Source organism: Phoca vitulina, unplaced genomic scaffold (genome assembly GCF_004348235.1).
Source record: "Phoca vitulina isolate PV1807 unplaced genomic scaffold, GSC_HSeal_1.0 scaffold51, whole genome shotgun sequence".
Lineage (NCBI taxonomy): Eukaryota > Metazoa > Chordata > Mammalia > Carnivora > Phocidae > Phoca > Phoca vitulina.
Genome location: NW_022589754.1, coordinates 9,310,620 through 9,334,036, shown reverse-complemented (window position 1 = coordinate 9,334,036; position 23,417 = coordinate 9,310,620). Strand labels below are relative to the sequence as shown.

Below are 23,417 nucleotides of genomic sequence, written 5' to 3'. Positions count from 1 at the left end.
TATTGAGAACAGCTCCTCCTAGATATTTGCAAATGACATATCCAATAAGGGGTTAATATCCAAAATATATAAAGAACTTATACAACTCAACACCAAAAAACCGAAATAATTCTATTAATAAATGGGCAGGGGATTTGAATAGACATTTTTCCAAATAAGACATACAGATGACCAATAGACACATGAAAAGATGCTCAACATCATTAACCATCAGGGAAATGCAAATCAAAACCACAATGAGATATCATCTCACACCTGTCAGAATGGCTAAAATGAAAAACACAAGAAATAACAAGTGTTAGTGAGGATGTAGAGGAAAAAGAACCTGCGTGCATTGTTGGTGGGGATGCACACTGGTACAGCCACTGTGGAAAACAGTATGGAGGCTCCTCAAAAAATTAAACATAGGATTACCATACGATCCAGTAATTCCACTACTGGGTATTTACCCAAAGAAAATGAAAACACTACTGCAAAAAGATATATGCACCCCTATGTTTATTTACAGCAGCATTATTTACAATAGCCAAGACATGAAAGCAACCCAAACGTCCACTGATAAATGAATGGATAAAGAAGATGTGGTGTGTGTGTTTGTGTGTGTATATTACACAAATATATATATACACAATGGAATATTACTCAGCCATAAAAAGAACAAGATCATGTCACTTCAGACAACATGGACGGACCTAGAGAGTTTACTGCTAAGTGAAATAAGTCAGACAGAGAAAGACAAATACCATATGATTTCACTCGTGTGGGAATTTAAGACAAAAAATGAACAAACAAAAAACCAGACTCTTAAATACAGAGAACAAACTGATGGTTGCCAAAGGGGAAGTGGGTGGGGGAGGGGTGAAATAGATAAAGGGGATCAAGAGTATGCTTTTTTTTTTTTAAGATTTATTTACTTATTTGAGAGAGCGAGAATGAGAGAGAGAGAGAGAGTACATGAGAGGGGGGAGGGTCAGAGGGAGAAGCAGGCTCCTCGCTGAGCAGGGAGCCCGATGCGGGACTTGATCCCGGGACTCCGGGATCATGACCTGAGCTGAAGGCAGTCGCTTAACCAACTGAGCCACCCAGGTGCCCAAGAGTATGCTTATTTTGATGAGCACTGACTAATGCATAAAATTACTGAATTATATTCTATACCTGAAACTAATCTAACAGTGTATGTTAATTATACTTCAATAAAAAAATGAAAACAAACCCATAAACCAAAAAAAAAAAGGTATGTCTGTATAAGCATAGAAACTTTAACTGTAGTTATATCTGGGCTACTGAACTGAATAACATTTATTGTCTTTGTGTTTTTCCATATTATTTTTAAAAATGAGAAAACAGATTCTCCTACTTTGTGGCTTGCATTTTCATTTTTTTAAAAAAAAGATTTTATTTATTTATTTATTTGAGAGAGAGAGAGCAGGGGGAGGAGCAGAGGGAGAGGGACAGACTCCACGCTGAGCGTGGAGCCTGACTCAGGGCTCAATTCCATGACCCTGAGATCATGACCTGAGCTGAAATTAAGAGTCAGACGTTTAACTGACTGAGTCACCCAGGCGCCCCTTGCCTTTTCATTTTTAATATGAAATTCCTTTGATGACTAGAAATTCTTAATTTTAATGAAGTTCAACTTATCTATATTTCCTTTTATGGTTTAGTACTTTTTGTGTCCTGTTTATGAAAGTTTTCTTTCTTTTTATTTTAGAGAGAGAGAGAACACGCATGTAAGAGGGGGAAGGGGCAGAAGGAGAGAGAAAGAGAATCTCAAGCAGACTCCCCACTGAGCAAGGAGGCCAACGCAGGGCTCGAACTCATGACCCTGCGATCATGACCTGAGCCAAAATCAAGAGTTGGACACTTAACTGACTGGGCTATCCAGGTGCCCCTATGAGTTTTCTTAATGCAAGATCAGGGAAATATTCTTTGCTGTTTCCTCCTAAAACTTGTTTTAGCTTCCACACTTAAATCTACAAACCACCTGGAATTAGTTATCAGGGAAGTACAAATTAAGACTATTAAGTCTTGGGGCACCTGGGTAGCTCAGTCAGTTAAGTGGCTGCCTTCGGCTCAGGTCATGCTCTCAGGGTCCTGGGATCAAACCCCATGTCGGGCTCCCTGCTCAGTGGGGAGCCTACTTCTCCCTCTCCCTCTGCCACTCCCCCTGCTTGTGCTCTCTCGCTCTCTCTCTCAAATAAATAAATAAAATCTTAAAAAAAAAGACTATTAAGTCTTACCAGTACATATGTATCATAACAGCTTAAAAAAAAGACATTGTCAAGTGATGATGACAGAGAACAACTGAAACACCTATGTGCTACTGGGGGGAGTGCAAATTGGTACAACTATTCTGGAAAAATGTTTTGGCAATATAAGCTAAAGCTGAAGATACATGTTATCTATTACTCAGCAATCTCACTTCTGGGCATATACCCAACAGAAACACACATACATGTTCACCAAATGAAAGAACAATCTTTAAAAAGTTGAATCTTTGGACTTCCACCTCTGGAAAGATGGGAGTAGACATACTGTTCCCTATTCCTCACAATAAGTAAAGCTAAAGACCTTGGACATTATATATAAAACAATCATAAGAAGTTTCTGAAAAGTGAGGAGGAGGAGACAGACCGGCTAGGGACCTTGGGTCCTAAGGAACAACATGGCACTGAGTTCCACTGGCTTTCTTTTTGTCTCATACATCCCAGAATGAGTACTAAAGAACCCAGCAACCTGGAAATGCCAGTGGATGCTGCCAAAAAAATCTCTAAGAAAATCCTGCTCTCTCTAGCCAAAGGACCAAAAAAGGGGCACCCTAGAAAGACAGAAAACTTTAAAATAAACACCACTCAATTCTAGTCAAACAGTAAAATGTGGTGCACCTCCACCCTTGTCACTAAAGGCTAAGTGGGGAGTTCAGACTGCTACCCTCACCTAGTTGTAACAAGGCATTGCCAGAGTGGTGTCAGAGAAGTCTGAGTTAACACAGTCCTCCCCTCAACCCAGCAGTGTCAGTAAAGACCATGTAGGGAACCCAGACATCCACCTTCATCCAGCAGTCACAAGAAAAACCCTCTCCCTCCCTATTAGGGTAGTATCCAAGGAGGTCTAGTGGAGAGTCAGGAATTATACCACAACCCAAACAGTAATGAGTTACCCCTGTAGTGTCAGTGGAGGCCAATGGGGGAGAGGTTGTAAATAGGCAATCCTAATCCTCCCAGCCAGGACAGGATCAGCAGAAGCCTACTGGGGAGACTGAACTCCCACTCTCAACTGACAGTAAATGAGGTGGGGCACCTCATCTTCCATCAGAACATGTGTCAAAAGAGGCCTGCTATGACAGATTTAAGTAAGATCCACAGTCTCGACATTTTAGTTAAAATAGATCTCTGTCAGAGTAAGAACCAGTAAAGTCATAGTAAGAACCAGTAAAATCTCAACTTCAACGAGAAAAGACAATCAGCAGACACCAACACTGAGATGACATAAATGTTAGAACTGTCTGACAAGGATGGAAAAAGTAGCTACATTTATAAAAATGCTTCATTAAGCAATTATTAACACACCTGAGACAAATGGAAAAAAAACAGAAAGCCTCAGCAGAGAAATACAAGACATAAAGAAGAACCAAACAGAAACTTCAGAACTGAAAAATACAATAAAAAACTCAATAGATGGACTAAACATTAGAATATAAAGAACGGAGATTCAGGAACTTTGAAAACAGAGCAATAGAAATGACCCAATCTAAACAATAGGTAGAAATCAAATTTTAAAAAGCCAGAAAGACCAAACATAGGCTCAGGGACCTATAGGAATATAATAAAAGATCTAACATTCATGTCTTTGGGAGTCTTAAAAGGAGAGGATAAAAAAAAAGAAGGGGTTATAATAGTATTTGAAAGAAATAATGGCTGAAAAATTACCAAAATTTAGCAAGAAACACAAACTTACAGATTCAAGAAGTTGAATGAACCACAAACAGGGAAAACCCAAAGAAATTAATGCCAAGACACACCATAGTCAAACTTCTGAAACTAAGATTTAAAAAATCTTGAAAGCAGCAAGAAACAGGACCTACTGACAGGAAAGAAAAATGATCTGAAAAACAGAAGGTTTTTTAAAAATTAAAATATATTTAACATAAAATATTATATAAAATTAAGGTATACAACATATTAGTTTGATACATTTATATACTGTAATATGATTGCCACTGTAGCAAAAATTAGCACCTCCATCATGTTAAATAATTATCATTTCTTTTTACTGGTTGGAATAATTTCTAGTCTCTTAGGAAGTTTAATGATTATAATAAAATATTGTAGTCTACATTCACTTACTGGTTTAGCCACTATGAAAAAACAATATGGAGTTTCCTCAAAATACTAAAAATAGATCTACCATATGAGCCAGCAATTCCACTTCTGGATATATATACAAAAGAAATGAAAGTAAGATGTCAAAGAGATATATGCACTCCCATGTTTACTACAGCATTATCTACAATAACCAAGATATGAAAACAACCCAAGGGCCCAGGAACAGATGAATGGATAAAAAAGATGTGATATATATATACAATGGGATAGTATTCAGCCATGAGAAAAAAGGACATCCTGCCATATGTGGCAACATGAATGTACCTTGAGCACATTATGCTAAGTGAGAAAGATAAATACTGCATGGTATCACTTATATGTGAAATTCAAAAAGTCAAACTCAGTAATAACAGGTTTTTCATAAGAAATTATGAAATCCTGAAGAAAATGGTACAACATTTTTCAAGTGCTGAAAGAAGAGAACTGCCAACCCATAATTCTATACCCATCTAAAATACTCTTCAAAAATGAAGAGGAAATCAAGAAATTCTCATATGAAGGTACTCAGAAAATTTGTTGCCAGCAGACCTGCCCCAAAAGAATGACTAAAGGAATTTCTCTAAAAAAGAATAGAAACGATAAAAGAAGAAATACTGAAACATTTGGAAGAAACAATAAAAAGTACCAAAAAAATGAGTGAATAAGGAAGATTTTCCTTCTAATTTTTCTAAATTGTGTTTAATAATTGAAGAAAAATTATTACACTGTCTGGTAATCCATTTATGTAGAGAAAACCCTTAAGACAATTATCAATGGGGAAGAGAAAGGGATGTAAGAGCATAAGGTTTCTACACTTCAATTAAAATGGTAAAATGATGACATTAGTTGACTATGATAAATTATGTCCATGTAATGTAATACTTAGAGCAACCACTATGAAAGTTATAGAAAGATACACTAAAAAATACTATAGATGAATAAAGTAACCCACAGGAAGGGTAAAATAAGAAATCAGAAAAAAAGAAAGAGAACAAATTGAACAAAAAATAAAATGGCAGCCTGAAGCCCTATATTAAATGTAAATAGTTGTACACCTTAAATTAACATAATGTTATATGTCACTTATACTTCAATTAAAAAATTTAAATGGTCTATATACACCATTTAAAAGAGACCAACAGAATGGGTAAAAAAACATGACCCAACCATATGTTGTCTACAAGAAGCTCACTTCAAATATAATGAAATAGGTGGGTTGAAAGTAAAAGGATGAAAAAGGATATACCATACAAACGACAATCAAAATAAAGTAGGAGTGGCTATATTAGTAAGAGATAAAGTAGGTTTCAGAGCAAAGAAAAACAACAAGGGATAGAGAGGGACACGGCAACCCTAAATGTGTATACACCAAACAACAAACCTGAAAATGTAAGCAGCAGAACTGAAAGGAGAAACAGACAAATACACAATTACAGTCGGAGGCTTCAACCCTCCTCTCTCAAAAATCAATAACTCAACTAGACGAAAATCAGCAAAGAAGAACATAACCCCATCAAAGAAGATATGATCTACATTTATAGAACACAATACCCAACAACAGCAAAATACACATTCTTTTCAAGGGCTAATATAAAATACACCAAGATATACCATATCTTCAGCCAGATAACAAAACATAACAAATTTAAAGGAACTGAAATCATACAGAACATGTTCTCTGCACAGAACTGAATCAAACTATAATAACAGCAAAATAATGCAAATCTCCAAATATTTGGAAATGAAACAACATACTTTCTAGCCATGAGTCAAAAAGGAAGTCTCCAAGGAAAAAAAATAACACTAAATTGAATGGAAATGAAAATACAACATGTCAAAATTTATATGACCCAGCTAAAGCAGTGGTGAGAGGGAAATTTACAGCACTGAATACTTACATTAGAAAAAAGGAAAAGTCTTAAATTAGTAATCCAACGTTCTACCTCAAGAAAAAATGAGCAAAATAAAGTCAAAGCAAGATGAAACTGAAAAATAGAAAAAAATAGAGAAAATAAAACACTGGTTCTTTGAAAACCCAATAAAACTGACAAACCTCTAGCAAAATTTTGTCAAACAAGCAAATACATAAATTACCAATCGCAACAATGAAAGAAAGGCTATCACTACAGATCCTGATATGCTATGAACAATTCTATACATAAATTTGAAATTTAGCTGAAATGAACCAATTCCTCAAAAAGCAAAAACTACCACAACTCATTCAATAAGAAATAATTTGAATGATCCTATAACTATTAAGGAAATTGAATTAGTGATTTAAAAGTTCTCCAAAAATATTCAAAGCTAGAAAGTTTCACTGGAAAATTCTACCAAAAATTTAAGATTAATCAACACAAATTCTACATCTCTTTTAGAAAATACAAGAACACTTCAACTCATTTTATGAGGTTAATACTATCCTGATGCCAAAATCAGATAAAGACAATACAAAAAAAAAAAAATGGATACAGACCAATATCTCATAAATATCCCCCAACAAAGTATTAGCAAATAAAACCCTTAGTATACAAAAAGAATTATACACCATGACCAAATGGGGTTTATTCCAGGGATGCAAGGCTGGTTCAATATTTGAAAATCAATCTACGTAATATAGCATGTAACAGGCTAAAGAAGAAAACTTATTAAAATTAAATGAGACAGGAAAAGCATCTGACAAAATTAAATACCCATTCAAATAAAAACTCTCCACAAACTAGGAACAGAAGGGAACTTCCTCAAATTTATAAAGAATACCTAAAAAATTATACAGCTAACAGTATAGTTAACCAACATTGAATGCTCTTAATATCAAGAAGTATGGAAGAATGTTCACTCTCATCATTGCTATTTAACATATTACTGAAGTTGTAGCCAGTGCAATATGGAAAGAAAAGGAAATAAACAGCATACAGATCAGAAAGGTAGAAAGAGTAAAACTATCCTTACTTGCAGATGACATAATGGTCTAGTAGAAAATCTCAGAGAATCTATTAAACAAACTCCTAGAATAAGTAAGTGAGTTCAGCAAGATCACAGGTAATAAGATCAAAACAAAAGTCAACTGCATCTCTTCATACTAGCAATGAACATGCAAAAGCCAAAATTATATCATATACAGTCATTCAGAAAAATAAAATATCTAGGTGTAAACCTAACAAAACAAATACAGGACTTATTGTTGAAAACTATCAACACTGATGAAAGAAATAAAAGATCCATATAAATAGAAAAAATATGTTCACAGGAGGCTCAATATAGTAAAACTATCAGTTCTCCCCAATGCTAAGACATTTAATGCAATTACTATTACAAGCCTTGCAAGACATTTGTAGATATATGAAGATTCTAAAATTTATATATGAAGGCAAAGATATTAGACTAGCTAAAACAATTTGGAAAAAGTAGAATAAAGTAGGAGATATCACTCAACCTGTCATTAAAGCTTACTCTAACAGCTACAATATTCAAGACTATGTGGCAATGACAAAAGAACAGACATACAGACCAATGGAACGGAACAGTGAACCAAGAAATAGACTGATTTTTCACAGAAGTGCAAAAGCAATTTGGTGGAGGAAGGATGGCTTTTTTAACAAACGATGCTAGAGCAAATGGGTATCTGTAGGCAAAACAGGAGAAAAAGAAAAAAGTGAACTTGACCCAAACCTCACAATTTATAGAAAAATTACCTCAAAATGCACCTCAGACTTAAATATAAAATATAAATTGTAAAATGTAAAACTATAAAACTAGAGCAAAAGAGAAAATCTGTATGAACTAGCACTTGTGGAAGAATTCACAGACTTGACACCAAAAACATAATATATAAAATTAACAAACTAGACTTGATCAAAACTAAAAACTTTTGCTCTGTGAACAACCTTGTGAAGGGGATGAAAAGACATGCTGTAGACTGGCAGAAAATACTGGCAAACCACATACCTGACAAATGACTCGTATTTAAATCACATAAAAAATTTCCAAAACTTAACAAAATGGGCAAAAGACCAACATTTCACTAAAGAGGATATAAAGATAAGCAGATAAACATATGAAAAGACTGCTCAACATAACCAGCCATCAGGGAAATGCAAATTTAAGACACAATGAGTTACCACTACATACCCATCAGAACAGCCAAAATAAAAAACAGTGCTAACACCAAATCCTGGTGAGGATGCAGAAAACCTTGATCTTTCGCACTTTATTGGTGGCATTGTAAAGAAGTACAGCCACTCTGAAAAACAACTTGGCAGTTTATTAAAAAACCAGCCACTTACCATGCAACCTAGCTATCATACTCCTGGGCATTTATACTAGAGAAATGAAATTGTAGGTCTACACTAAACCTGTACACAACATTCACAGCAGCTTTGTTTTTTTTTTTAAGATTTATTTATTTGAGAGAGAGAGAGAGAGCAAGCAAGCAGGCAGGGGGAGGGACAGAAGGAGAGGAAGACAAGCAGACGCCCTGCTGAGTGGGGAGCCCAATGCGGGACTTGACCCTAGGCCCCTGAGATCATGTCCTGAGTTGAAATCAAGAGCTGGCTGCTTAACCGACTGAACCACCCAGGTGTCCCAGATTTAAAATTATTTTTTAAAAACTCTCTGTGCAAACAAAAAATGTTTCCTACCTCACATTAGTTTCATCATTAAATTCTTCAGCCCATTTTTTCCTTGACTGTGCAGTAGTAGAACCATCTAAACGGTAATAATCAATGTTTCGCAGCCACTTCCCTTCACCTGAAAATTTAACAAGAAAAGAGAGATTTGATATATATTGTTCTGCTAGTAATAACAGATTTTCTTCCCTGCTCACCATTTAAAATCTGGTTATATATATTTTATTTGCATAGTAAAATATAAATTTTTTTAATCAAGGTGTAATTCACTATATTAACAAATAAATTCACCACAGATTTATTTCCAATAGATATTGAATAGCAAAGGTACTTTAAAAAAGTATTTCATCACTGGGAGCCGCGCACGGAGAGGTTCTGAGCCCGCAAGGCAGAGGTGCCACCACGAGACAACTTGCACTGATATGTTGTTGATTTGTTTGCATTGAACTCATGGCCAGCAGTGCTGTAAGTCATTCCTGAACCCAGCCTGTCCGCTGCTGTTCTCTGTAAGGTGCATCGCAGCCTCCTGGTACTTAGGAAACTGGACAACACTTAAACGCCAGCCTAAAGGCCACTTGAAACCGAAAGATTGCCACCAAAAAGCTCAAAAATGTGAAGACCATAACACTAAATAGGCTGTGGAACAGAAGCTTATTTACCGGATCAGAACTGAAACAAGAAAGAAGGAAGGTATCATCTTGTCCCACCTTGACTGGAAGTGTGTTTCTCAGGCAACTCGAGTTTTTTGCCACTCAGCACGTGTTGGCGAATAACTGCTGAAGTACCGCAAGTATTGATTTTGGAGTTACAAATAAATTTAGCAGAAAGGCAAATTCACAAATGTGGAATCCACAAATAACAAGAAAAAAAAAGTATTTCATCTACATGTGAATTTCTTAGAAGATTTCCTTGATTAGAAACCTTTAAAACTGTAAAAAGAATATGGTTAAACTGCATTATGTTCATGAAGCTTGCTTTTAATTAAATCTGTAAATGTCCAGGTCTCCTCCCTTATTAACAAGTTGATACTGATCAACTTTTGGACAGTGAGGTGAATATTTACCCAAGACTTACATTAAAACTAAAATACCAAATTAAGTACTTATGATATTTTTATATTTTATTATACATAATTTCCATTCCAGTTCTTTTAATTGTAAACATACTACTACTATTTCCCCTCCAGAGTCACATCCTAGAATCTTAACATAAAAACAAGAAGTTGACAAAACTGAGATTTAGATCTTTCAGCAAACTTTTTATTTAAATTTAGTACTTAGTTTAAAAGGTGCTTTTCAACATGTTTATTACTTACCCATATCTTTACTTATACTGAAAACTTGTAATTTCCTTGCTGGAAATTTGGCAATTGGTAAGAAAGTCTATTTATTTATTTGTGATTTTTATTTCTTTCAATTGGAAAAAAAAGGCATACACAGCTAAGGAAAAAAGAATTTGAGATAGATGGCTGGATAAAAAAGAGGCTGGAGTCACATTTCCATTAATTGTTCACCTAACAGGGTAATTATTAAAGTTAATATGCTAATCATAAATAAATTAAATATGGTATTAATATTTTTAAAGTATTTCAACATACTCACCTTTCTCTGATAATACAAATGAATAATCTGTACTATGAATCCAACACTTAAAAAGTGATAAAGTCAGCACAGGTTAGTCACCAAAATTATACATTTTTTAAAAAATCCCAGGTTCACCATTTATTAGCATTTTCATTTACAAAATGTGAAAATGTGTTTATCTTTAAAAATGGAGCTAGCTGAGCACCTACTGTATAGGGTTACTGTTTTTTAAATGAGCTGATATAAGAAAAAAAAACCGTTAGAACAGTGCCTGTCACACAGTAATTAAGCTCACTGAGTACTTAATATTATCATCCAAGATCCCACATCAAATTATGTATGTCTCTACTAGGGCACATTTATATGTGATCATCCCTATAACATGATTTCCTGTAATACCCCTGAACCTAGTTCAGTGTCCAGTACACAGCAATAGTAGTAGTAGTAGTGACACAAAGGACAAACTGAACTGATTAATAGTTAAAACAAATGTTTGTTGAAGATAATTTATTAAATTAAATATAAACTAACAACCATATGGAAAAATATTCAATCTTGCCAGTGGTCAAAAAAGTACAAATTAAAACAATGACAATTGTTTTTACCCATTAAAGATGGGGAAAATGTAATTATAGTACTACAGGTATATAGTAAAATAGGCATTTTCCATTTATTCATGATAGTAGAATAAATTGATATAACTTTTCTGGTACTTTGTCTTTCAGATAATGAAGCACTGCCAGAACACAGAACTGAACTAATAAAACTAATAATAGATAACAGAAAAATCCATTTAAGCCAACATTATACTTAACCATACTCAAATCAAGGAATACATATATACACTACCCATATATAGGTTAAAGACATATCAATAAGGAGGGGCCTTAGAAACAAAGAAGGGGGTAGTGATAAAGATTAAAAAGTGCCAGTGTATACCTAGCACTTAAACGTAATGGGAACATAAAAAATGCATCACCAGAGCATGATTCTCTATGGAAAATAACTAAAGAATATCCAGGTAAGGGCAATGTATTACCCTGCCAGTTCAGCAAACATTTACTATGGACCTACTACATGTCCAGTTCTGTGAGGGACATCAGTAAAGCCTTGCCCGATCAATTTACATATTGTCCCCCAAAACTGCCTATCACCTTTAAAGTATTTCATTATTTCTCCATTGCATTTTTAAACTACACATTTCCTGTTTGTTTCTTATTGGTCTTCTCTAACAAAAATGTAGCCTCTAGGAGGTTAGGGACATATTTTTTTTGTTAGCTTCTTTATCCTTAGCATCTAGATTGTGCCTTGCACGTGGTAAGTACCCTATACTTACAAAATGAAATAAACCCTGGAATACTTTATGGGTTCTGTAAACAGCTAATTTGAGGTGTGCTAATGAGGCAGTGGCTTGGTGGTGACTCTTAACCCCAGTTAGGGAAGGAGGAGTGATCTCTTCACTTCTTTAGCAACCCAGGCCCAATGTACTAATATTCCATGTAAGATTTTGCTTGGGAAAAAAAGGAATTCTACTCTTTTTTACTAGGTAAATGTCTTAGTAAACCAATGACATAGTATATGGTATGGTATCAAATAAAGAGCAAATGTTCCTTTTCAATTACTACAGTGACCTAAGCAACCAATGCACCTGTCTAAAAATAAAGATACCACCTGCCTACAGCTTGCACAGGAGGTTATTAGGGTTTTATTTCCTAAAAAATTATTATATTTAAAATGAGTACAATAAGAGAAAATATTACCAATATTATCAACAGGATTAGAAAATTAAAATTAAAAACAATAGCACTATATTCCAAGAGTACTCCAGGTACCATCAGACAAAAAAAGAAAAGATCACAATACATTTTTTCACAGAACTAGAACAAAGAATCCTAAAATTTGTATAGAACCACAAAATATGCCAAACAGTCAAAGCAATCTTGAGAAAGAAGAATAAAGCTGGAGGTATCATGCTCCCTGGTCTCAAACTATACTACAAAGATATAGTCATCAAAACAGTATGGTACTAGAGCAAAAGCAGATACATAAAACAATGGAATAAGACAGAGAGCCCATAAATAAACCCATCCATATATGGTAAATTAATCTATGCCAAAGGAGGCAAGAATATGCAATGGGGGAAAAAAAGCCTCTTCAATAAATGGTGTAGGGAAAACTAGACAGCTACACGCAAAAGAATGAAACTGGACCACTATCTTACACCATATACAAAAATAAATTCAAAATGGTTTAAAGACTTGAATGTAAGACCTGAAACAATAAAACTCCCAGAAGAAAACATAGGCAGTAAGCTCACTGACATCCATTTTAGCAATATTTTTTTTTTGGACCAGTCTTCTCAAGCAAGGGCAATGAAAGCTAAAATAAACAAATGGGATTATATCAAATTAGAAAGTTTTTGCAGTGAAGAAAACCTTCAACAAAACAAAATGGCTATCTACTGAATGGGAGAAGATATTTGCAAATCATAAACCCAATAAGGGGTTCAATTCCAAAACATAGAAGAACTTACACAACTTAATATCAAAAAACCCAAATAAAATGATTTAAAAATGGGCAGAAGACTTGAATAGACATTTTTTCAAAGACAACATAAAGATGGCCAACAGGCACATGAAAAGATACACAACATCACTAGGCATCAGCAAAGTGCAAATTAAAACCACAATAAGGTATCACTCCACACTGCTTAGATTAGCTATTATCAAAAAGACAAAAAATAACAAGTGTCAGCAAGGATGTTGAAAAAAGGGAACCTTTATACACTGTTGGTGGGAATGTAAAATTGATGCAGCCACTATGGAGGTTCCTCAAAAAATTAGAATAGAACTACCCCATGATCCAATATTCCACTTTTGGGTATTTTTCCAAAGAAAACGGAAACACCAAATCAAAGAGATATATTAACCCCTATTTTCACTGCAGCATTATTTACAATAGCTAAGATATGGAAGGAACCTAATAAAATAAAATCACACACACACACACACACACACACACACACACAGAGAGAGGAATATTACTCAGCCATAAACAAGGATGAGATCTTGCCACCTGGCAACAACATGGATGGACCTAGAGGGTATTATGCTAAGGAAAATAAGTAAGACAGAGAAAGACAAATACTATATGATTTTACTCATATGTGGAATCTAACAAACAGAAAGACAGAAAGAGACTCATAGTTACAGGAAACAAGCTATTGGTTACCAGAGTGGGGAGGAGTTGGGGAATGAGCAAAAAATGTGAACAGAATTAAGAGATACAAACTTCCAGCTATTAAATAAAGTCATGGTATGTAATGTACAGCATAAAGAATATGGCCAATAGTATTGTAATAACTTTGTGCAGTAAACACATGGTAACTAGACTATCATGGAGGTCATTTCATAATGTATAAAAATATCAAATCACTATGATGTACACTTGAAATGAATAGGGTACTGTGTGTCAGATATACTTCAAATTTTAAAAAGGCCACAATTATAGCCTCCTTTTTGAAAGTATTTCTTCATCAAAAATAGGCTTATATCTCAATAGCTGTTAAAAGAAAAACAGGATTCTGATCATTCAAATAACTACATAATTATCCACAGAAAAGATATAAATAATAAAAAGATTCCCTTTTATTAGAAAGGAAACCTAAATGTAGTCTTTATATTGTTGGTAACAAGGTAACTGTCAACTTTAATATTTATGTATCTATTTTTAAAGTTTTATTTATTTAAGTAATCTCTATACCCAATGTGGGGCTCAAACCCACAACCCCAAGATCAAGAGTTGCATGTTCTTCCAACGGAGCCAGCCAGGCACCCCTCAACTTCAATATTTAGATAAAGAAATATGAGTACTGTAAATAGTATTCATAACATACACTGTGTTATGATTCTCAAATAGAAAAATAGTATACCCTAAAATCACCATTTTACATGGAAATTTAACCAGAAGAAATTTTTAAAAATCTACTCTCATCAAGGCACCTACAGTAGACTACCTGTAATAGTGAAAAATTGAATATAATAATCCTGATATATAATAATGGAGAAATAAGTAAATTACGATTTTACTGGACAGATGACTGTAGAGCTGAAAGTGACAGAACATCATATATGGAGTGACATCAAAATGTTTATGAAATCAGTGAAAAAAACAAAATTTAATTTATGGGGAGAGGGACTTCTGGTATGACAACATACGGAGCTTCATAGACTTGCTCCCCAGCAAAAGTGAAAATTTTAAAATGGCGGTGATGGTTGCATGGTAATATGGGTGTACTTAATGCCATAGAACTATACACTTAAAAATGATCAAAATGGTAAAAACCTGTTTCCCTTCCTATCTCTCCCCTCCCAATTTGGCTTTTTTCCCCCAATTAATTGACTGATTAGGGGAAATACGGTTAAGGAGTTGTCTGAGATAGTTTGAGGCAGAGAGATTAGAACAACTTCTTAAACCACAGAAATATTGCCCCTCAATTTCCTGGACATTTAATTTTTTTGTCTTTAACATCTGTATTCACCATTAGACTATTAGCTCCTCAAGAAAGGGACTACAACTGTGTTTCCTAGTCGTTGGCAGAACAGCTGGTAGGTACTCATCAAATTTTTTTAAATTTAATGTCCATTAACTTTATATATAAATCTGTCTTATAGAGTAAACAAATCATTACGGAGTTTTAAGTTTCTTGTCCCATATCTCTTATCAGTTTTTTAAAATTTGTATTTTTAATAAAAGACAGATAAATCAGAAAGATTTGGTGCAAAACAAAACAAAACAAACTCCTGTTTTACCCAACCTCCACTAGCAGCTGGCTATGTAACTTCTTATATTGTACTAAGAAAAAAAAACAAAAACAAAAAACAACCACATACCATAAAATTTACCATCTTAACCATTTTAAGTGTATAGTTCAGTTGTGTTAACAGATCTCCAGAACTTTTTATACTTGCAAACTGAAACTCTATATCCACTAAACCACAACTCCCCATTCTCCCCTTCCCCACAGTAAGCACCGTTCTACTTTGTCTCTGTGTATCTGACTACCTTAGATATGTGAAGTAAATGAAATCACACAGTATTCACCGTTTTTTGTGGTTTATTCCACTTTTGTGCTGGTTTGTTTCTTCAGGGTTGTAGCATGTGACGAGATTTCCTTCCTTTTAAGAGCTGAAAAATATTCCATTGTGTATATACCACATTCTGTTTATCCATTCATCCACCAACATACACTTGGATTATTTCTACCTTTTCATTATTGTGAATAATGTGGCTATGAATATGGGTGTACAAATATCTCTTTCAAGACTACACTTTCAATTCTTTTGAGTATTTACCCAGAAGTAGTGTTGTTGGATCATATAATTCTAGTTTTAATTTTCTGAGGAACTGCCATACTGATTTACACAGTAGTTGTATCATTTTACATTCCCACCAAGAGTGCACCAATGTTCCAAATTCTCCACATCATCACCAACCTGTTATTTACGGATTTGTTTGACAGTAGCCATTCTAATAGTGTGAGGTTATATTTCACTGTGGTTTTGATTTGTGTTTCTCTAAAGATTAATGATGTTGGGCATATTTTCATGTGCTTGTAGGTCATTTGTATATTATCTTCAGAGATATGTCTATTTGAATCTTCTAGCCATTTTCTGAATCAGGTTATCTGTTTGTTGTTGAATTATAGTAGTTCTTTATGTATTCTGAATATTAACCCCTTACAAGATAGATGATTTGCAAATGTTTTCTCCTATTCTGTAGGTTGCTTTTTCACTCTGACAAAATGTTAAATTTTATGTTATGTATATTTTATAATATTGCTGCTGCTGCTGATAAAAACTACCCACAAGAAAAACCCAGGTCCAGATGGTTTCAGTGCTAAATTTTGGCAAACATTTAAAGAACTCATACCAATTCTTCCCAAACTCTTTCAAAAACCAGGAAAAGGAATACTTCTTGACTCATTAAATGAGGCCAGTATTAGCCTCCTACCAAAACCAGACAAAGATATTAAAAGAAAGCAAAACTGAAAATTAGTTATATCTTATGTATAAGGATGCACAAATCCTCAACAAAATACCAGTGAACAGAATCCAGCAACATATAAAGAGAATTATACACCATAACCTGCTTCCCAGGAATAAATCCCACCTGGTCATGATGGATAATCTTTTTAATGTACTGTTGGATCCTACTGCCTAGGATCTTGTTGAGAATTTTGGCATCCACATTCATCAGGGATATTGGTCTGTAATTCTCCTTTTTGATGGTGTCTTTGCATGGTTTTGGGATCAAGGTAATGCTGGCCTCATAGAATGAGTTTGGAAGTGTTCCTTCCATTTCTATTTTTTTAAATAGCTTCAGAAGAATAAGTATTACTTCTTCTTTAAACGTTTGGGAGAATTCCCCTGGGAACCCATCAGGCCCTGGACTCTTGTTTTTTGGGAGGTTTTTGATCATTGCTTCAATTCTGTTACTGGTTATTGGTATTTAACCCAAAAATACAGATGTACTGAAAAGAAGGGGCACATGCACTGTAATGTTCATAGCAGCAATGCCCACAATAGCCAAACTGTAGAAGGAGCTGAGATGCCCTTCAGCAAACGAATGGATGAAGAAGATGTGGTCCATATACACAATGGAATATTAGCCATCAGAAAGGATGAATACCCACCAATTGCATCAACATGGATGGAACTGGAGGGGATTATGCTAAGTGAAATAAGTCAAGCAGAGAAAGACAATTATCATATGGTTTCACTTATATGTGGAACATAAGGAATAGCATGGAGGACATTAGGAGAAGGAAGGGAAAAATGAAGGAGGGAAAATCAGAGAGAGAGATGAACCATGAGAGACTATGGACTCTGGGAAACAAACTGAGGGTTTCAGAGGGGAGGGCGGTAGGGGATGGGTTAGCCCAGTGATTGGTATTAAGGAGGGCACGTACAGCAATGAGCACTGGGTGTTATATGCAAACAATGAATTATGGAACACTACACCACAAACTAATGAAGTAGTGTATAGTGACTAACAAAATAAATAAATAAATAAACAAATAAATATCCACTTAAAAACTATTAGGACTAATAAATGAGTTAATATACAAAACTCAATTTTTTTAAACATTTGCAAGGAATAATCCAAAAATATAATTAAGAAAATTCTATTACAATACCATCAAAAAGAATAAAATAAGTAAGAATAAATTTAACACATGACATTTAAAATGTATACACTAAAAACCACAAAATACTGGTGAAAGAAAATTAAAGACCTAAACAAATGCTAAAACGTTCTATGTTCATGGATCAGAAGACTTAATATTGTTAAGATGGCAATACTTCCTAAAATGAAATACAGATTCAAGGTAATCCCTATCAGAATCTTAATCAGAATCCCTATGCTGATTTCTCTGTAGAAATTTACAAGGTGATTCTAAAATTCATATGGAATTGCCAGGGACCCAGAATAGCCAAAATAATCTTGAAGAGAAACAAAGTAGGAGGACTCACTTTCACCAAAACTTACACAGAGAGTGACTCCTCTGATGGATCTAGGTAAAGTAAACTGAAAACCTTCTGGAAAGGATTCACCATTCTACATGCTATTAAAAACATTTGTGATTCATGGGAAGAGTTCAAAATATCAACATTAACAGGAGTTTGGAAGAAGTTGAATCCAACCCTCACAGATGACTTTGAGAGGAGGACGTAACTGCAGATATGGTTGAAATAGCAAGAGAACTAGAATTAGAAGTGAAGCCTGAAGATAGGACTGAATTGCTACAATGTCATTATAAAACTTGAACAGATGAGGAGTTGCCTCTTACAGGTGAGCAAAGAAAGTGGTTTCCTGAGGTGGAATCTACTCCTGGTGAAGATGCTGTGAAGATTACTGAAATGCCAACACCATGGCAAAATCCTCCACCAGAAAAAAATTACAACTTGCTGAAAACTCAGATGATGGTTGGCGTCTTTTAGCAATAAAGTATTTTTTAATTAAAGTATATACTTTTTTTAGATATAATGCTATTGCACACTTAACAGACTACAGAATAGTGTAAATATAACTTTTATATGCACTTTTATATGCACTGGGAAACCAAAAAAAACTAATTTGACTCCCTTTATTGAAGTATTCACATTATTGCAGTGGTCTGGAACCAAACCCGCAATAACTCTGAGGTATACCTGTAACAAAACAAAACAAAACAAAACAAAACAGAAGGTAAGTATTGGTGAAGATGTGGAGAAACTGGAACCCTTATATACGGCTTGTGGAAATGTAAAATAGTGCAGCCAGTATGGAAAACAGTCTGGTGGTTCCTCAGTAAGTTAAAATTACCATATGACCCAATAATTCCATTCCTAAGTATATATCCAAAAGAAGTGAAAACAGATGTTTAAATAAAAACATGCATACAAATATTTATCACAGCACTAGTCAGAACAGTCAGAAAATGAAAACAACCCAGATATCTGTGAATGAATAAATGGATAATCAAAATGTGGGTATTATCCATACAATGGAATATTATTAGATCTTTATGGCCTAATGAATGAAGTACTGACACATGCTACAACATGGAAGAACTTTGAAAACATACTACGTGAAAGAAGCCAGTCACAAAAGACCACATATTATATGAATCCATTTATATGAAAGTTTCAGAATAGGTCAATCTGTAGAAACAGAAAGTAGTTTCATTAGTGATTGCTTAAGATCTGAAGAGGTGGAAGGCAGGGGTAGGAGGGTAATAGCTAAAGGGTACAGGGTTTCTTTGGTGGTGATTAAAAAGGCTGAAAATTGTGGTGATAGTTGCAGAACTCTATGAAAATACTAAAAACCACTGAATTGTTCACTTAAAATGGATGAACTGCATGATATGTGAATTATCTCAATAAAGCTCTTTATAAGAACAAAAAATCTTGGGGCGCCTGGGTGGGTCAGTCGTTAAGCGTCTGCCTTCAGCTCAGGTCACAATCCCAGGGTCCTGGGATCGAGCCCCACATCGGGCTCCCTGCTCCACGGGAAGCCTGCTTCACCCTCTCCCTCTCCCCCTGCTTGTGTTCCTGCTCTCACTATCTCCCTCAGATAAATTTTAAAAAAAATCTTAAAAAAAAAATAACAAAAAATCTTATTTCATGTTGCAATTGCAACAATAAAGACCATATATATATAGATAAGGACAAGAAGAATGTGCAGAAAAAATAGATATATTAAAGTTGTGTGTCTGGGGAGTATTTTTTCTTTTATTGTTAAAATGTTTGTATAATACGTTTAAATGAAGGTTCCAAAAATTATGATATAGAAATGTTTGTAACTCACCTTTATAAATAAGAGGTTTATCTTTATCTTCTGTCTTTTCCCTACTGGCCAATTCAAGAAAATCTTCAATCAAGTCCAGAGATATGAGAGACTGGCTGAAAACAAGGCTAAAAAAGTGGATTAGTGTTAATGGATTAGAAGGGTCACATAGTAAAGATAACACTTCTTCCCAAATTGACTTACAAATTCAACACAATTCTAATCAAAACCACAGTAGGATTTTTGAGAAATTAACGAGCTGATTCTATAAAGTTTATATGAGAATGCTGAGCACACAGAGTAGCCAAAACAACTCTGAAAGAGAAAAAGTTGGAGGCCTAACTCTACATGATTTCAACACTTAAAAAGCTAGAGTAATCAGAATGGTGTAGTACTGATTAAGGGACAAGCACAAATTGATGGTACAGAATATAGAGTTCAGATATAGAGCCACACAATATATAGTTAGCTAAATGGCTTTTCACAAAGAGGCAAAGGCAATTCAGTGGAAAAAAGATAATCTTTTCAACAATGGTCTTGGCAAAATTCAACATCCATATGCAAAAAAAAAAAATGAACTTTGGCTTAAACCTCACATTTTATAGAAAAAATAATTCAAAATGGAATATAAATCTGATTTCAAAATGTAAAACTGCAGAATGTTTAGAAAAACGCAAGAAGAAAATCCTCATAACTTGGGGTTAGACAATTCTGAGACATAACACCAAAAGTATGATCTATGGGAAAAAAAAGTTGATGAAGTGGATTTCATCAAAATTAAAAACTTTTAGTGTACAAAAGAAACTATTTAAAGAATATGAGAAAAAATGTTAACTATTAAAAGAATTTGAGTAATTTTAGACTTGTACACATTCTAAAACACTTTGTTGTTCCATTTCAAATATGTCTGCAGATTCCTGATTCTCCATCCCAATAGTTCCCTAACTCCTGTTTTGAGCCATGAAAACTATTTGTTCACATAAAGTCTTATGTGTTATTAAAATGTTCACATAAAGTCTTACGTGGTATTAAAATGAAACTAAAAATAATTTCAGGTGTACAATACACTGATTCAACACTTCCATACAACACCTGGTACTCATCACAAGTGCACTCTTTAATCCCCATCATCTATTTAACATGAAACTAACATTATACATTACACTGTATGTTAACTAACTGGAATTTAAATAAAAACTTTAATATATATATATATATTAAATATATGATATTAAATAAATAAATAAATAAATAACCTGGGTAGCTCAGTTGGTTAAGTGTCTGACTCTGATTTTGGCTCAGGTCACGACCTCAGGGTCGTGAGATACAGCCCCAGGTCGGGCTCCACGCTCAGCTGGGAGTCTGCTTGAGATTCCCTCTCCCTCTGCCCCACCTCCCACCCACCCCCCACTTATGCTCTCTCTCTCTCTCAAATAAAAAATCTTTTTAAACAGGACGCCTGGGTGGCTCAGTCGGTTAAGCGTCTGCCTTCAGCTCAGGTCATGATCCCAGGGTCCTGGGATTAAGTCCCACATCGGGCTCCTTGCTCAGCAAGGAGCCTGCTTCTCCCTCTGCCTGCCTCTGTCTCTCTCTCTCTGATAAATAAATAAAAAATATTAAAAAAAATATTAAAAAAAATTTTTTTAAACAAATAAAACAAATAAACAAAGCAGGGTGCTTTAGGCCTTGGGGGAGAAGATAAAAGTGTCCCTGGCCCCTCAGCCTCTGCTCTAGCCTTCTCTTTTCACCAACTTTCATGGGTTCTGAAAAACAGTGTGAAAACCACTGGTCTCATCTATCCCACTGGTGAGAAGTAGACACAATTATACACAGGAAATGAAAAAAATCTAGAAAGGGAATAAAGGATAAAGGAGGGCTCGTTCTCTCCCTTATATATGCAAACAAAGTAGGTCAGTATACAAGGAACTAGACACCTGTCCAAGCATATTGTTTGGTTTTATTTGATTCTGAAAGCTGTACTCTAGGAGAAAGATACTTTTATGACTCCAGAAGATCCTTCAACACTCATTGCTCGAAGTCTTCAGATTTAGTAGAACTGAAAAAAACAATTCAAGTTATGAAACAGCTGTTGGGAGTTTTTAACATGTGCTTTGGCTATTGTATGACTTCCTAAACTCTGCACTATGGGGGTCTACCGTCTCCCAGTTGGTATTCCTAGAATACTGGTAAGGAAATGAATGTATTCCTAGTACTCAGTGTAAATGACCAACAGTCTTGATCCCTCAATAGACTGATTATTTTTCCTAGAATCAAACACTTTATTTAATCAATTCTTTTTGAGCTACAAATTAAGGTTTTTGGCAGTTCCTGTAACTGGGAAATTTAAATTCTTAGAAATACTAATTATTTATTTAATTGGAATTAATCTGAGATTTGGGGTACTGTTCTGGAAAAAGGTTGACCTGAGTCCACATTAAGGCTGGTTCTGGGAACCACTGAGCTCGGAAAAATCTATGAAAAAGATGTTATTAGGACTAAGTGGCTACATACTAATGGTTATCTCTTAACTTTTTCTAGTTGCAGATAACATGAACAACTACGCCCTGACTGGTAATAATTTTCATCCTTGTATAAACTATTTTGGCTTTATCCATTTTATTAATGACCCATATGAAAATACAGAAGCAATACAAATCAAATTCATACATATCAAAAAATCTAGAAATTACAATTCAATCAAAATTTTATACTTAAATGACAGAAAATAAGTCAGAAGGGCTGGGCTGAAACTAGTAGTGTACTGGAATTAGCTGTAACTTGCTTGAAACAGGAAAGTGGATTGTTAGCATTTTTTCCCACGACTGTTAGTAGCTTAAGATTGGCCACAGTGGGAGTATTTTACCAAGGATATCAGCAAATGTTACAAATTAGGGCTCTATGTGCTTCTTTGCTTTCTCTGTTATCATTTTTTGAAGAGTCAGTTGTCAAACATTTATCAACACACCACTGGCTAAAAATCACTAAAATTCATTTATCTCTTGCCCTATGAAATATCAAGTTTTCACGTGGGTCAAAAGATCAACTGCACAAATAGAGAATAGATGAATCTGATTTGACACCAGTTCTTCTTAAAAAAAAAAAAAAAAAAAAGTCTCAGTTGACCGTATGTTTAATATGAACCAACAGTGTTATTTAGATGTTAGAAAACCTCTCTATCGGATTGCATGAATGGAAGTACAGGGTCCTGAATAAACAAGAACCAGCTTCACTGTAACTCTGTGTTAATCAAAACTCAGCTGAAGTATTTTGTTTACTATGACCATATTTTGAGATGGGTGCTAAAAAACTGAAGTATGTTCAAGACCATATGGTCAGGATTGAAATTATGCCATACAAAGAACAGATCAATGAACTCAGAAGAAAAAGCTAAAAGTGACAAGAGAGATAAACCCACCATTTTTTGAAGAGGAGACAATTGAAACAGTAGTACTGATGTCTGCAACCTACATTGAAAGGCATCAGGAAAATAAGATGGATAGATAAACAGATATGTA

General features: G+C 34.6%; 1 protein-coding gene across 7 annotated transcripts in view; it reads right to left on the bottom strand.

The window, feature by feature from the left end:
- The window catches only part of ATRX (ATRX chromatin remodeler), a 305,789-nt gene that overhangs the window by 36,613 nt on the left and 245,759 nt on the right, over nucleotides 1-23,417 (bottom strand). For all 7 annotated transcript variants that reach the window (XM_032387887.1, XM_032387888.1, XM_032387891.1 and 4 more), the window contains 2 exons: nucleotides 19,924-20,030; nucleotides 9,002-9,110 (listed from right to left, as the gene is read on the bottom strand). In XM_032387887.1, coding sequence (XP_032243778.1) covers nucleotides 9,002-9,110; nucleotides 19,924-20,030 — 216 coding nt within the window. The remainder of the gene's footprint in view (nucleotides 1-9,001; nucleotides 9,111-19,923; nucleotides 20,031-23,417) is intronic.